This window comes from Staurois parvus, unplaced genomic scaffold (assembly GCF_062004578.1).
Source record: "Staurois parvus isolate SC_StPar_1 unplaced genomic scaffold, SC_StPar_1.0 ptg001470l, whole genome shotgun sequence".
Classification (NCBI taxonomy): Eukaryota; Metazoa; Chordata; class Amphibia; order Anura; family Ranidae; genus Staurois; species Staurois parvus.
Window position 1 is genome coordinate 29,803 of NW_028319266.1, and position 14,826 is coordinate 44,628.

General features: G+C 45.5%; 1 protein-coding gene across 1 annotated transcript in view; it reads left to right on the forward strand.

Annotated features, from left to right (window-relative positions):
* The first annotated feature begins 11,846 nt into the window (after positions 1–11,846).
* Positions 11,847–14,826, forward strand: part of NELL1 (neural EGFL like 1) — an 846,265-nt gene continuing 843,285 nt past the window's right edge. Inside the window, exon 1 of the mRNA XM_089662420.1 lies at positions 11,847–12,016. Within this exon, the coding sequence (XP_089518546.1) occupies positions 11,847–12,016 (170 nt within the window). The remainder of the gene's footprint in view (positions 12,017–14,826) is intronic.

The window sequence follows — 14,826 nt, forward strand, 5'->3', positions numbered from 1 at the left end:
CCAAGCCGGGGTCAGGTCAGGAGAGCAAGTGAGAATATCCATTATCCAAGCCGGGGTCAGATCAGGAGAGCAAGTGAGAATATTCGTTAGCCAAGCCAGGGTCAGATCAGGAGAGCAAGTGAGAATATCCATTAGCCAAGCCAGGGTTAGATCAGGAGAGCAAGTGAGAATATCCATTAGCCAAGCCGGGGTCAGTTCAGGAGAGCAAGTGAGAATATCTGTTGGCCAGATCAGGAGTCAAGCAGAGAAGACAGGTCCAGGAACAAGACAAATTGGTAACAGCAGATCACAGTAGCAAGGGAATACTACCAAAGGTACTGGGGAGCCGGAGATCAACCAGCAATTTGAGGGAGTGATGGGCTTCCTTTAAAGACCATCTGGCGCCAGACTGGGCTAATGCAAGTGTAACTGTGCGCCAGTGCGCATGTGTGTTCTGGCTCCCGTCCGTGCGCCAATACGCATAGATTTTCTCAAGTGTGCATTTGTGCAGCCATGCAAGGTACTGGCAGGAATGGTAGGTCTCCGAGTACCTCTGCTGTGGACAGAGCCCTGACACCTGGTTTGTGGTGATCCAATGGTAAATGGTCACCAGGACAAACGGAGTGAAAAGATCACCAGGGTGAATCTACTCAGCAGAGTTATAGACAATCAAAACCTTACAGGGGTTCTATCCTTTCCACCCTCCATGCAAAAAAACCAAAACACTTCAAATGGACTGTATATCAAAAATTAGCAGGTACGGTTGGGGCCCTACCGTAGTGGTCCCCAACCTTCCTGGCACCAGGGACCAACCTCGCAAAGAGGATTGGTCACTAACCATCAGGGCATCCATAGGAATCTCCATGCAGCCAAACCTCGCCAACCTCGCAAAGACAACCCTTCCACGGACTGGTCACTAACTGTCAGGGCCTCCCTAGGAGTCTCCATGCAGCCAAACCTCGCCAACTTCACGAAGACAACCCTTCTACGGACCGGTCACTAACCATTAGGGCCTCCATAGGAGTCTCCATGCAGCCAAACCTCGCCAACTTTGCAAAGACAACCCTTCTACGGACCAGTCACTAACCGTCAGGGCCTCCGTAGGAGTCTCCATGCAGCCAAACCTCGCCAACTTTGCAAAGACAACCCTTCCACGGACCGGTCACTAACCGTCAGGGCCTCTGTAGGAGTCTCCATGCAGCCAAACCTCGCCAACTTTGCAAAGACAACCCTTCCACAGACCGGTCACTAACCATCACGACCTCCATAGGAGTCTCCATGCAGCCAAACCTTGCCAACCTCGCAAAGACAACTCTTCCACGGACCGGTCACTATCTGTCAGAACCTCCATAGGAGTCTCCATGCAGCCAAACCTCGACATCCTCATGAAGACAACCCTTCCATGGACCGGTCACTAACCGTCAGGGCCTCCATAGAAGTATCCAAGCAGCCAAACCTCTCTGCTAATGATCTGCTTTTGCAGCCTCTACCCAGCGTCAGCATCACCACCCCAGCTCCTCCCCAGATCACCCACAAGGGGCGCACAACCCAGATTACCCACACGCGCAGCCAACAGTAGGGCCGGCGCTTCCATGAGTATCCAATACCTGACAAGAGGTGGAGCCTAGACGGCAACCCCCCATCCCACAGTCCGGAACTCAACAGGTCATGGACCGGCACCAGTGCACAGTCCATGGATTAGGGACCTTTGCTCTACAGCATCTGTTCTCCCTTTTCGAACCCATGTGGTCTTTGCAGTCATACCGTTGTAGACATTATCTGTTGATGAGCTATGTTTACACAATATACATTTACTTAGCAGTGTTACCTTTGCCACCTCCCCATCATATGCTGTTTGCACTCCCTAGCTGCTGCAGATCAGCAGGTGTTTGGGCGACCTATAATTAAAAAAAAAAAACGGCAATTGTTCTAATGAAAATCCCCCCAATTCAGTAATGTTCTTATGGAAGATAAATAGTTGGCATGGAAAAGAAACCTGTTGCCTCAAATATTATGACATGAACTGTATCATTTGCTACAATGTTGATTGATGGTAGAATAGGTCATTTTCGGCACCAGCCAAACCTCACCATCTGTTAGTACAAGCCGGTAATTTTCGGTCAGCGTCGTTCTTGGCAGGAAAAAGTGAGCATGCGATTGAGGGATTGGCCGTGATGCTCGTGGCATACCAATGGCAACATTTTTTACATATTACGCTAACTAAAAATGTGTTTCTCCCGTAACAGAAAACAACACTTTTGTTACCTGTAGTAACTATTGGAACTCGTTGTTTAGTGATCAGGATTTTGTAAATTGTAAATTTTGTAAATTGAAATGAAAACTCCACTGTACTTAGTCCAAAAATATTCGACTCATTGAACATTGGAAACCACAGTGAGGGACTAATAGTGAAGTTCTTCAGATACTTCAGTAAGGTCATCTGCTAAAGTTGTGAGGACGTTATTCGTGTTTGTTATGGGAAAAGAGAAACTGAGTGTAGCCCCTCCTGAAGATGGTTAGGGACCCCCAAGTGACTTTGCTTAGTGGTTAGCTTTTCATCTCCTGGAAGAATCCTTGATTCTTTGAAGGGTGGAAGAATTTGGATGCAAGTAATTTTTTTGGAAACTACCGTGAGGGACAAGTTGTGAAAGAATTCAGATATTTCAGTAAGGAAGGTCATTAGCTAAGGTTTTGAGGGTTGTTTTCTTGTCTGTTACTGAAAAGCTAAGCTGAGTATAGCACCCCTTGAAGGTGGTTAGGGACCCCCAGGTGGCTTGGTGGGCTATCCGTTCACCTCATGGTGGAGTCCTTGACTCTTTGTAGGGTGGAATGCCAATCACTTTTTTGGAAACCACAGCGAAGACAAAGAAGTGAAGGTCTTCAGATACTTCAGTAAGGTCATCAGCTAAAGTTTTAAGGGACTTTATTCTTGTCTATTATGGGAAAAGTGAAGTTGAGTGTAGCACCCGCTGAAGGTGTTTATGAATGCCTAAGTGACTTGGCATAGTGACTAGCCTTTCATCTAATGGCACAATCCTTGATTCTTTGTAGGGTGGAAAAAAGTGATAGAAGTCACTGTTTTGGAAACCGTAGTGAGGGCCAAGTATCGAAGGTCTTCACATACTTCAATAAGGTCATCAGCTAAAGTTTTGAGGTCTTTATTCATGTCTGTTATGGGAAAAGCTAAGCTGAGTATAGCACCCCTTGAAGGTAGTTGAGGACCCCCAGGTGGCTTGGTAGGCTATCCTTTCATATCATGGTGGAATCTTTAACTCTTTGTGGGGTGTAAGAAATTGTATGCAAGTCACTGAGGGTTTTATTCTTGTCTGTTATTGGAAAAGCTAAGCTGAGTATGGCACCCCTTGAAGGTGGTTGGGGACACCCAGGTGGCTTGGTAGGCTATCCTTTCACCTCATGGTGGAATCTTTGACTCTTTGTGGGGTGGAAGAAATTGGATGCCAGTCACTGAGGGTTTTATTCTTGTCTGTGTATTGGAAAAGCTAAGCTGAGTATAGCACCCCTTGAAGGTGGTTAGGGACCCCAAGGTGGCTTGGTAGGCTATCCTTTCACCTCATGGTGGAATCTGTGACTCTTTGTGGGGTGGAAGAAATTGGATGCAAGACACTGAGGGTTTTATTCTTGTCTGTTATTGGAAAAGCTAAGCTGAGTATAGCACCCCTTGAAGGTGGTTAGGGATCCCAAGGTGGCTTAGTGGGCTAGCCTTAAACCTCATGGCAGAATCCTTGACTTTTTGTAGGGTGGAAGTAATTGGACACCAGTCACTTTTTTGGAAACCATAGTAAGATCCAAGAAGTGAAGGTCATCAGCTAAAGTTTTGAGGACTTTATTCTTGTCTGTTATGGGAAAAGTGAAATTGAGTGTAGCACTCCCTCATCCCCTGAAGATGGTTAAGGACCCCCAGGTGGCTTGGTGGGCTAGCCTTTCACCTCAGGGTGGAATCCTTGACTCTTTGTAGGGTGGAAGAAACTGGGCACCAGTCAGGAAGTTTATGAGAGTTTATTATAGGTCCATAAACCCCATGAGAGAGATGTACAGTATACCAGAAAAGACCAAAACTAGAGACTCTGCATCTCTACTCGCAATGGATACCAAAAAAGACCTTTATTCCAGTCCCGCACTATGAAATATGCAGACTGTAGAGCATCTTCAGTGGAGGATACTTCTTGGCTGATCCATCAAACTGTCCACTGGAATTAGCTTCTACCAAGCTCTCCAGGATACCCTTCAGTAAACATTCCAACCCTGGTGCACCGATCCAAGTGGTCACCTTCTTGTTCCACTTCTCCTGGATAGACCCTCCAGGACAGCACGAGACTTCAGGTCCTAGGCATGGGCCTTTTTGCAGCACAGGACACCCTCCTCAGGCAGCAGGCCTGGGAGGATGAAAAAAAACTCAGTAACACACTCTTCCTAGACAAAGCTTGGAAGGAAGAGAGCTTTCCAAGGTCACCTCCAACATTTTTATCCTCCCCCAGCATGCACCCTTGGCAATAAACCTCCCAGTAGATGGCTAGGGAGACATCAATATTTATAACTCAGGTCATTGTATCTTCTTACACTGTTGCTGGCAGAGCTGCTCTGCATCAGGCAGAAGCAAATGATAATAATAAGCTTGGGGAAGACCTGAAGTAAGCAGAACTATCAATCCTCACTCAGGCTGATTTCAGCCCAGCAGTACTAAATTTAGGCCAGGGACTGCATAGGTCAGGATCCTGATGTGAGTTTTTCGCTACCTTCACCTATGATCACAAGCCATGGGTAGTAACTGAATGAAAAATTAATGGATACAAACAGATAAAATGAGGTTTCTCAGCAGACTTACTCTCCGTGATAGGTTGTGATCTTGAATGATTGATTGTGGGAGTGGTTTGGTATACTGGTTTTCTATTCTACATAACTGGTAGATGTAGTAGACCAAAAATTTTTCTTCACGTATTTTCACTTACACTTGTGTATGTGTTCACTTAGATTGAAGGGTGCGAGTCTTTGGGCCTACCATGAAGTCTAGGGCGGAGATGTGTTGCCTTCAGGCTCCTTCCTCCCCTGCCTTGTGGGGGGGGGGGTCTCTCTTCAGGAGGGCCCCTCACCTAGAACTCGTTGGTTGACTTCAGCTGGGCATGAGGAGCAGGGTCTACCAGGCCTTTTGGCTAGGTGGACCTAAGTGTGCCTTACCCCCTTCAGAAGTCTTGCACCTCAAGGGTTAGGGGAGGGTCCTTCCTTTTTGAGAGGGGACCACATGACACACCTTAAGTGCACTTTTTTTGTGTATTCATATGCACTTTTTTGTACACTTTGGTGTTCAGCTTGGCTTGAAAAGTCAATAAAAATAAAAAACACATTGGAGGAGCTTATGGTTAGATAAGGAAAGTCATATATATATATATATATCAATGTACTGCACACCTCAACTGATGCTACATTTCTCTTCAGCTTCCTTCCACATCTCTCAGCCTTCCTTCATATGCTAATCTTACAATGAACATGCGTGTTTAACCACTTGGCGTGTGAAATCTGTAGATGAATGTCCTCAGGCACAGCTCCCCTTGCTGCGAGAACATTAACATACATTACAGCTGCGAAGCATGCAGATGTACGTGCTCCAAGTTCTGTGACTGCAAAGCCATACATCTAACTAAACCAATCAGTGTGGTTGGCTATCATGTGATTATCACGGTAGCCAATTGCGCACACCTCTCTAGCCTGCATAGAGCCTTGTTTCCGTCTCTTGCTCTATGGACTTGTTGTGCACAGAAAGAAATACAATGTTACAAAAATTAATAAATAAAATAAAAAATACTAAAAATGAAAAAAATACTAAAAATATGATTATATATTTTATAAATAATATATATATAATATATAAATAAAATATTTATTATTTATATATATATATATATATATATATATATAATAATATAATTTTGTAATATTTACTTTTTTCCACAATTGTAGAATATATATATATATATATATAAATTCTACAATTGTGGAAAAAGTAAATAATACAAAATTTTCATCAAAACCTGTCATGTGTAAACTATCCATTTTCTACCTAGATATAACCATTTTCAACCATTTTTCAGCCTATAAAGAAGTGTGATCATCATGGTAGCCAATCAAACGCACCTCTCCAGCCTGCAGATTGCATCAATTCAGCCTGCAGATTGAAAATAAATCATAGAATATATATATATATAATATAAAATACAAAAAAAAATAAAAGAATTCTGAAAATATAATTTTATGAAATATCCATTTTCAACCATTTTTCAGCCTATAAAAATGTGTGATCATCATGGTAGCCAATCAAACGCACCTCTCCAGCCTGCAGATTGCATCAATTCTGTCTCTTGCTCTGTGGGCTTGTTGTGCACATAGTGCACATAGAAAGAGAAACAATGTTAAAAAATTAATAAATACAATTTTATATATATATATATATATATATATATATATAAATATATAATATAAAAAAAATCTACAATTGTGGAAAATAGTAAATATTACAAAATTTTCATCAAAACCTGTCAAGTGTAAACTATCCATTTTCAACCATTTTTCAGTCTATAAAGAATTGTGATCATCATGGTAGCCAATCAAACACACCTTTTCAGCCTGCAGATTGAAAATAAATCATAGAATATATATATATATATATATATATAAAATAACAAAATACCGAAAATATAATTTTATACATATCCATTTTCAACCATTTTTCAGTGCATACAAATGTGTGATCATCATGGTAGCCAACCAAACGCACCTCTCCAGCCTGCAGATTGCATCAATTCTGTCTCTTGCTCCGTGTGCTTGGTGTGCACATAGAAAGAGATACAATGTTCAAAAATAAATAAATACAATTTTTTATATATATATATATAATTAATGCAAAAAATAAAAAAATATATAATTATATACATTTTTATATATCTAAAAATTTAAAAAAAACCTCTCAATCTCTCTCTTGAACAAATTAGAAAATTGAATTAATTTTCCTGTAGCTCGAACTACTGTCGCATCATGTGATGTCATCCGAATTCATTTGTTTTGTTATAACTTTTTTTTTTTTTTATTAATCGACACTTGCTACTACAGTATGTTCATTCGGAGATTCATATACCTCCGAAACTCCGAAAATGAAATTCAATTGTTCGAAAAACAAATGATAACAAATGAAACGCACATGTCTAAACCGTACGACTTTGCACACCTGGAATGCATTTAGCGGGTTTAAATAAACCTTCAATTAGGCTTCAAGAGGGTAAGAATAATGAGACAGTAATGAGTGCCGGAACAAGGTCACCAAGAGCCCAGGGTGAACATGCCAAATTGCCCCCTCCCCCAAGATACATGAGCAATATGTGTCAGCAAACCCCCTCCCCACCCCAAAAAAAAATCGAGCGCTAATCTGCATGGTGACCCCCTAAGCATAAATTCCCCCTTCTCCCGGTACAAATCCACCCCTCTGCTAAAATCCCCCCTCTTAGTACAAATCTTTACCCCCTTCCCCAGCTCAAATCCTCTATCTCCCCATATGCCCTCAGAACAATCCCCCTCAATCCCCAAAAGATTCCCCCTCCTAGCACAAATCCACTACCCCCCCAAATTTCCCCTCCAAGTATTAATCCCCCTCCTACTCCAAATCTCCTCCTTCCAGCAGCACAAATCCCCCTCCCCCAATCCCCTTTCTTAGCACAAATCCCCAACGCACACAAATTTTCCTTCCTAGCACAAATCCCCCCTGAAAAATATTTTCTCTCCTAGCACAAATCCCCCTTCCTAGCACAAATCCTCTTATCCCTTCCCCCCCAACACAAATCCCTCCAAATCACCAATCCCAGCACACTTACACACATTTTTCATCCTAGAACAATTCTTACTCCCTGACACCCCCCCCCCCGCAAATTTCCCCTTTCAACACAAATCCCCTCCCATCAATCTCCTTGTGGTGCCCCCCCCCCCCACATTACATGATACCACAGTGCCCAGGGCAGCCCCCCCCTCCTGCCCACCCCTTGTCCCAAAAGATTCCCCCTCCTAGCACAAATCCTCTACCCCCCAAATTTCCCTCCAAGCATTAATCCCCCACTCCAAATCTCCTCCTTCCAGCAGCACAAATGCCCCTCCCCAAATCCCCCTTCCTAGCACAAATCCCCAATGCACACAAATTTTCCCTCCTAGCACAAATCCTCTTATCCCTTCCCCTCCCCCAACACAAATCCCTCCAAATCACCACTCCTAGCACACTTCCACTAGTTTCTCCTCCTAGAACAATTCTTACTCCCTGCCACCCTCCCCCCCCCAAATTTCCCCTTTCAACACAAATCCCCTCCCCTCAATCTCCTTGTGGTCCCCACCTTACATGATACCACAATGCCCAGGGCAGCCGCCCCTACTGCCCGCCCCTTGTCCCAAAAGATTCCCCCTCCTATCACAAATCCTCTACCCCTCAAATTTCCCCTCCAAGCATTAATCCCTCCCCCCAATTAAATTCTTACTTCCTGACACCCCCCCACCTCAATTTCCTTGTGGTGCCCCCACCTTACATGATACCACAGTGCCCAGGGCAGCCGCCCCTCCTGCCCACCCCTTGTCCCAAAAGATTCCCCCTCCTAGCACAAATCCTCTACCCCCCAAACTTCCCCTCCAAGCATTAATCCCTCCACTCCAATTCTTACTCCCTTAAACCCCCCCCTCAACACAAATCTCCTCCTCCCCTCAATCTCCTTGTGGTGCCCCCCCACCTTACATGATACCACAGTGCCCAGGGCAGCCGCCCCTCCTGCCCACCCCTTGTCCCGATCCTGACTGTAAATATCAATTACAGCGGATGTTCACAAATGGCAGAAGAGATTGGGTTTTCCTGGTCCTTGGGGGTCAGCTCCCCATCCCCCTGCCTGCTCAGCACATAGTCTGCACATTTCCATAGGAGCGGGTTGACGTTCGGCAGATATATTTGTTGGAGGGAATATCAGTGATGCCTTTGTCAGCGCTCGGTGGATTAGGTAGAACTTTGATTGGGTTCTGCTGTTGTTCCCGAGGATTATGCAGGATTTTTGCTGATCTAATGTGACTGACAGAGATTTACTCTCCATGGAAGGGCGCCAGGGATGAGGGAGCCAATCCAATGGCAGCACAGGGCGCCGAATGTTAATTCCGAGAGAATGCACGGGCAGCCGCGTACCGAGTCCCTGCAAATCCGCCTTGTTCCTTCCGATGAAACGGGCCGAATCCATGGAACATCGTCAATATTCTTTCTATCACTGCCTGTTCTTTCTGCTATGGGATCGCTCACTGAATTCATACAACAGCTGGGCTGCCATTGATGACCTCCTGTTCTAAAAAATGCCAGTTGCCTGGTTGTCATGGTCATCCTGTGATTTTTACATTCAGGATGGAGGGCCTGATTGTACCATTGTCACTGGTCAGCAAACTCCAGGATCAGTAAATACAATCTAAACCCATTCATCATGTGTCTTCTTCTGGAATCTCGGGGAGATTTGTGTATTTCTTCCAGATCTGGGCAGTCATCCAGTGTGAGACTTCCTGGAATAAAGACCGCTCACTGCTGCTCTCTCTCCTTGCGCAAGGTGACTGGTCTTGTCTCCGCCCCCTCCTGCAGTTTTCTACAGGCAGCTGTAATGGGTGGAGCCTCCTGGCCCCCTCCCACAGCTTTACTCTCCCTCCTTGTGCAGGGTGACTGGTCTTGTCTCCACCCCCTACTGTAATTTTCTGTAGGCAGTCTGTAAGAGGTGGAGCTTGCATGGCCCCTCCCACATATCTGCTCTCTTTCTCCTTGTGCAGGGTGACTGGTCTTGTCTCCGCCCCCTCCTACAGTTTTCTGCAGGCAGCTTTAGTGGGTGGAGCCTGCACTGCCCCTCCCACAGCTCTGCCCTTTTTCCTTGTGCAGGGTGAATGTTGTCTCCACCCACTCCTGTAATTTTCTGCAGTCAGCCTGTAGTAGGTGGAGCCTGCATGGCCCCTCCCACAGCTCTGCTCTCTGCACAGGCTATGTACAGCAGTGATGATATCACTGCTACTTTTACAAGGTAATATCTGGGTTTACAAAGGTGTTTGGTGCACACAAAGTGGATTTATATAAATGTCAGTGCAGACAAAGTGGATTTACAGAAAAGCATTGACTTTACCTATGCTATGTATTAATTTTGCCTTCCCTGGTTCCTCCTCCTTTCCCCCCCCCATCAACATACCAATTACATTATTACATTACATTACATTTTCCTTACATACCTTGATGGGACCACTGGGTCTCTGTGCTCCTCCATGCAATGTAGGTGGATTGTGGTTTATGGGAGGGGTCAGCTAGGTGCTGTACATGGCTTCCTGAAAACATTACCCTGCCTCAGTATCCCTCTTAAGAGCCCTCAATCCTGAGGCAAGCAGTGGGTTGGCTCTTGAGAGGATTTCCGAAAATATCAAAATGCCTTGATGGATGGGTGTCAGTCTACAGGAGTGGGCAGGTTGTACTTGCATGCAGACCACCCTAGTAATGCCCACATGTGCTGCTGGATCTCCATGATTGAAATCCAATGAATAAAAGGGGCGGATCAGAGACAGTCAGGCTGAGGAGAAAAGGCCTAGATCAGGGGTCTCCAAACTTTTCATACAAAGGGCCAGTTTACTGTCCTTCAGACTTTGTGGGGGCCGGACTGTGGCCAGAGGGAGTAGAAAATACCCTGGCGTCAATGGCAGCAAACAAACCCATTATTGGTGTTAGTGGGAGGAATAGTGCCCCCTCATTGGTGTCAGTGGGAGGAATAGTGCCCCATCATTGGTGTCAGTGAGAGGAATAGTGCCCCATCATTGGTATCAGTGGGAGGAATAGTGCCCCATCATTGGTGTCAGTGGGAGGAATAGTGCCCCATCATTGGAGTCAGTGGGAGGAATAGTGTCCCATCATTGGCGTCAGTGGGAGGAATAGTGCCCCATCATTGGTGTCAGTGGGAGGAATAGTGCCCCATCATTGGTGTCAGTGGGAGGAATAGTGCCCCATCATTGGTGTCAATGGGAGGAATAGTGCCCCATCATTGGTATCAGTGGGAGGAATAGTGCCCCATCATTGGTGTCAGTGGGAGGAATAGTGCCCCATCATTGGAGTCAGTGGGAGGAATAGTGTCCCATCATTGGCGTCAGTGGGAGGAATAGTGCCCCATCATTGGTGTCAGTGGGAGGAATAGTGCCCCATCATTGGTGTCAGTGGGAGGAATAGTGCCCCATCATTGGTGTCAGTGGAAGGAATAGTGCCCCATCATTGGTATCAGTGGGAAAAATAGTGTCCCATCATTGGTGTCAGTGGGAGGAATAGTGCCCCATCATTGGTGTCAGTGGGAGGAATAGGCCCCATCATTGGTGTCAGTGGGAGGAATAGTGCCCCATCACTGATCTCAGTGGAAAGTATAGTGCCCCATTGATGGGGTCAGTGGTAGGAATAGTGCCCAACTGTTGATATCAGTGACAGGAATTATGCCCAAATGTTGGTGTCAGTTTGAGAAAGTGTGCCCCAAGGGCCGGGTAAAGGCAGCAAAGGGCCACATCTGGAAATTTGGAGACCACTGGCCTAGACGATGCTGGGTGTCCTTCAGCCAGGAAATGAGGCGGAGCTCTGTCTAACTTGCTGCAGCTTCTAATGCACATGGTGAGAAGCTCGCAGTGTGCAGTGAAATGGAATCCATTTCAGTCCAGGAGAGGAGATGGTACACCTGTGCAAGGCTGAAGGGGAGGCTGGAGGTCAGATATAAAACCAATCGAAATGTACAAATAAAACAGAATTTGGTCACCTGGTTTGTGTTTTTTTTTATTTATTTTTTGGACGGCGTCTTATCATGTCATTCCTCTTCCTAGATGTGGAGCGGGAGATTCACGCGGCGCCGCACACCAGCGAGAAGGTGATCCAGCTTTTCAGGAATAAGAGCGAATTCACCTTCCTGGCCTCCATCCAGCAAAGGTCCTCCTCCTCCGGTGTCATCCTCTCCATACGAGAAATGGAGCACAGGTAAGAAAGCGTTTCCTTTTTTTTTTTCTTTCCCCCCCCTTCCCCCTCCTCCTCCCCCCCCCCCTTCTGTCTCCTAAATGTCATCTGCCTCCTACAACGTGAACGACAGACAACTGGAGTGTAACGCAGGCACCCCGCCGCGACAATGTAACACAAAGTGACGGCGAATAGAGCAGGCCGGCGGGGTGTCATTTCTGCGGAGAATGAAAGGTCATCGATCTCGCCGGCTGCTCTGCCTGGCTGGGAATCGGTTAATATTGTTCTGTTTGGCAGCAACAAAATAGAAAATGGAGCGGGGGGGGGGGGGGGGATCTATTGTGTATCTTCTTTATGATTATTCCAGCTATCCAGAGGGCCTCCGCTGGGATCTTCTAGTGTGTTCTAAAATAACATTGCCTGTTTTTATTCAGAGATTTTTTATGTCTTTTTCCCTTTTTTATTCCTTTTTTCTGTAACTGTTTTGCTACACTACGTGATCAAAGTAACTCCTAATGACGAAGTTCAGGGTCTCCAGTGAAGGGTGCTGTTACATCATGCAAAGACTTTGTAGACAATTACGCTCTTCTAACCTTGTGGTAGCAGTTGGGGGAAGACCCCTTTCTTGACTGTGCTTCTGTGTACAAAGCCAGCTCCATAGGGACATGGTTTGGCCAGTTTGGTGTGGAGGAGCTCCAGTATCCTGTAGAGAGCCCTGAGCTCAACTCTACTGAACACCTGTAGGATAATTTGGAATTAGCTAGTTCTGCTCAATCAACATCTCCATAAAGACATAGGTGTCCGTTTATGACACAGAGAATAGCTGCGATTCATCAGATCTCAGCTATTCTCTGGTCATTCACAGTTTATGACACTCAGGAGATCATGTCAGCCCTTCTCTGGAGATCTGTGTTCTCCCTCCAGATTCTCCAGCCCAGAGCTGGAGAATCAGAGGGACCGAAAACTAAGCAGAGATAATTTACCTCTGCTTAGTAAACTGATCTTTTACTGTAATCTTGTGAGAGTATAGTAAAATGAGCCGTTTTTCAGAGTTTGTAGACCGTTCTCCAGCGTTTGGAGACCGTTCTCCCTTCGTTTGGAGAACTGCTTCATAAACTGCATTCACAGAAGAACTGTGTTCTCCGAGAATGCCGGAGAACTGAGCAGCGATCTATTACCGCTGGTCCATAAACGATCACCTTAGTTTGATGAGTTTAGTGTGGAGGAATGTGGGGGCCTTCGTAGCCCTGACCTTAAGCCTACTGAACACCTTTGGGGTGAACTGGAGCAAGCCAGGTCTTCTGAACCAACATTCCTATAAAGACATGGTTTGACCAATTTGGTGTGGAGGAACTTGAGTGTCCTGCACAAAGCCCTGATCTCAACCCTACTGAACACATTTGGGATGAACTGGAACAAGCCAGGTCTTCCGAACCAACATCTCTGTAAAAACAAGGTTTGACAAGTTTGGTGTGGAGGAACTTGAGCGGCCTTCATACCTCTGACCTCAACATTACGAAAAAACACTTTTGGGACAATTTGGAATGAGCTAGTTCTGCTCAACCAACATCTCCATAAAGACATAGTTTGATGAGTTTAGTGTGGAGGAACATGGGAGGCCTTCGTAGCCCTGACCTTAAGCCTACTGAACACCTTTGGGGTGAACTAGAACAAGCCAGGTCTTCTGAACCAACATCTCTGTAAAAACAGGGTTTGACAAGTTTGGTGTGGAGGAACTTGAGCAGCCTTCAGACCTCTGACCTCAACATTACAAAACTACACTTTTGGGACAATTTGGAATGAGCTAGTTCTGCTCAACCAACATCTCCATAAAGACATAGTTTGATGAGTTTAGTGTGGAGGAACGTGTGGGGCCTTCGTAGCCCTGACCTTAAGCCTACTGAACACCTTTGGGGTGAACTGGAGCAAGTCAGGTCTTCTGAACCAACATTCCTATAAAAACATGGTTTGATCAGTTTGGTGTGGAGAAACTTGAGCGGCCTTCAGACCTCTGACCTCAACATTACGAAAAAACACTTTTGGTACAATTTGGAATGAGCTAGTTCTGCTCAACCAACATCTCCATAAAGACATAGTTTGATGAGTTTAGTGTGGAGGAACATGGGGGGCCTTCGTAGCCTTCATCTTAAGCCTACTGAACACCTTTGGGGTGAACTGGAACAAGTCAGGTCTTCTGAACCAACATTCCCATAAAGACATGGTTTGAGCAGTTTGGTGTGGAGGAACTTGAGTGTCCTGCACAGAGCCCTGATCTCAACCCTACTGAACACCTTTGGGATGAACTGGAACAAGCCAGGTCTTCCGAACCAACATCTCTGTAAAAACAGGGTTTGACAAGTTTGGTGTGGAGGAACTTGAGCAGCCTTCAGACCTCTGACCTCAACATTACAAAACAACACTTTTGGGACAATTTGGAATGAGCTAGTTCTGCTCAACCAACATCTCCATAAAGACATAGTTTGATGAGTTTAGTGTGGAGGAACATGGGTGGTCTTCAGTACCCTGATTTTATGTCTACTGAACACCTTTGGGATGACCTGGAATACCAGTGATGACCCAGGTCTTCTCAGCCAGCATCAGTGCTGTCCTTGCAAACATATGAGTAAAGAACTCTACATTTAATGGTATTAGGGTCAGCACACTCCAAACTGATACCCTATATGGTCCAAAGGAAGTGGACACTCCTCCAGATTGCATTCAGGTGCTCCCAGTGAAGGGTACTGGTAATCCTACACAATACAAAGACAATTTAGACAATTGCATGCTTCCAATCTTATGGTAAACTGTTGTGGAAAGTCCATCATGACTGTGCC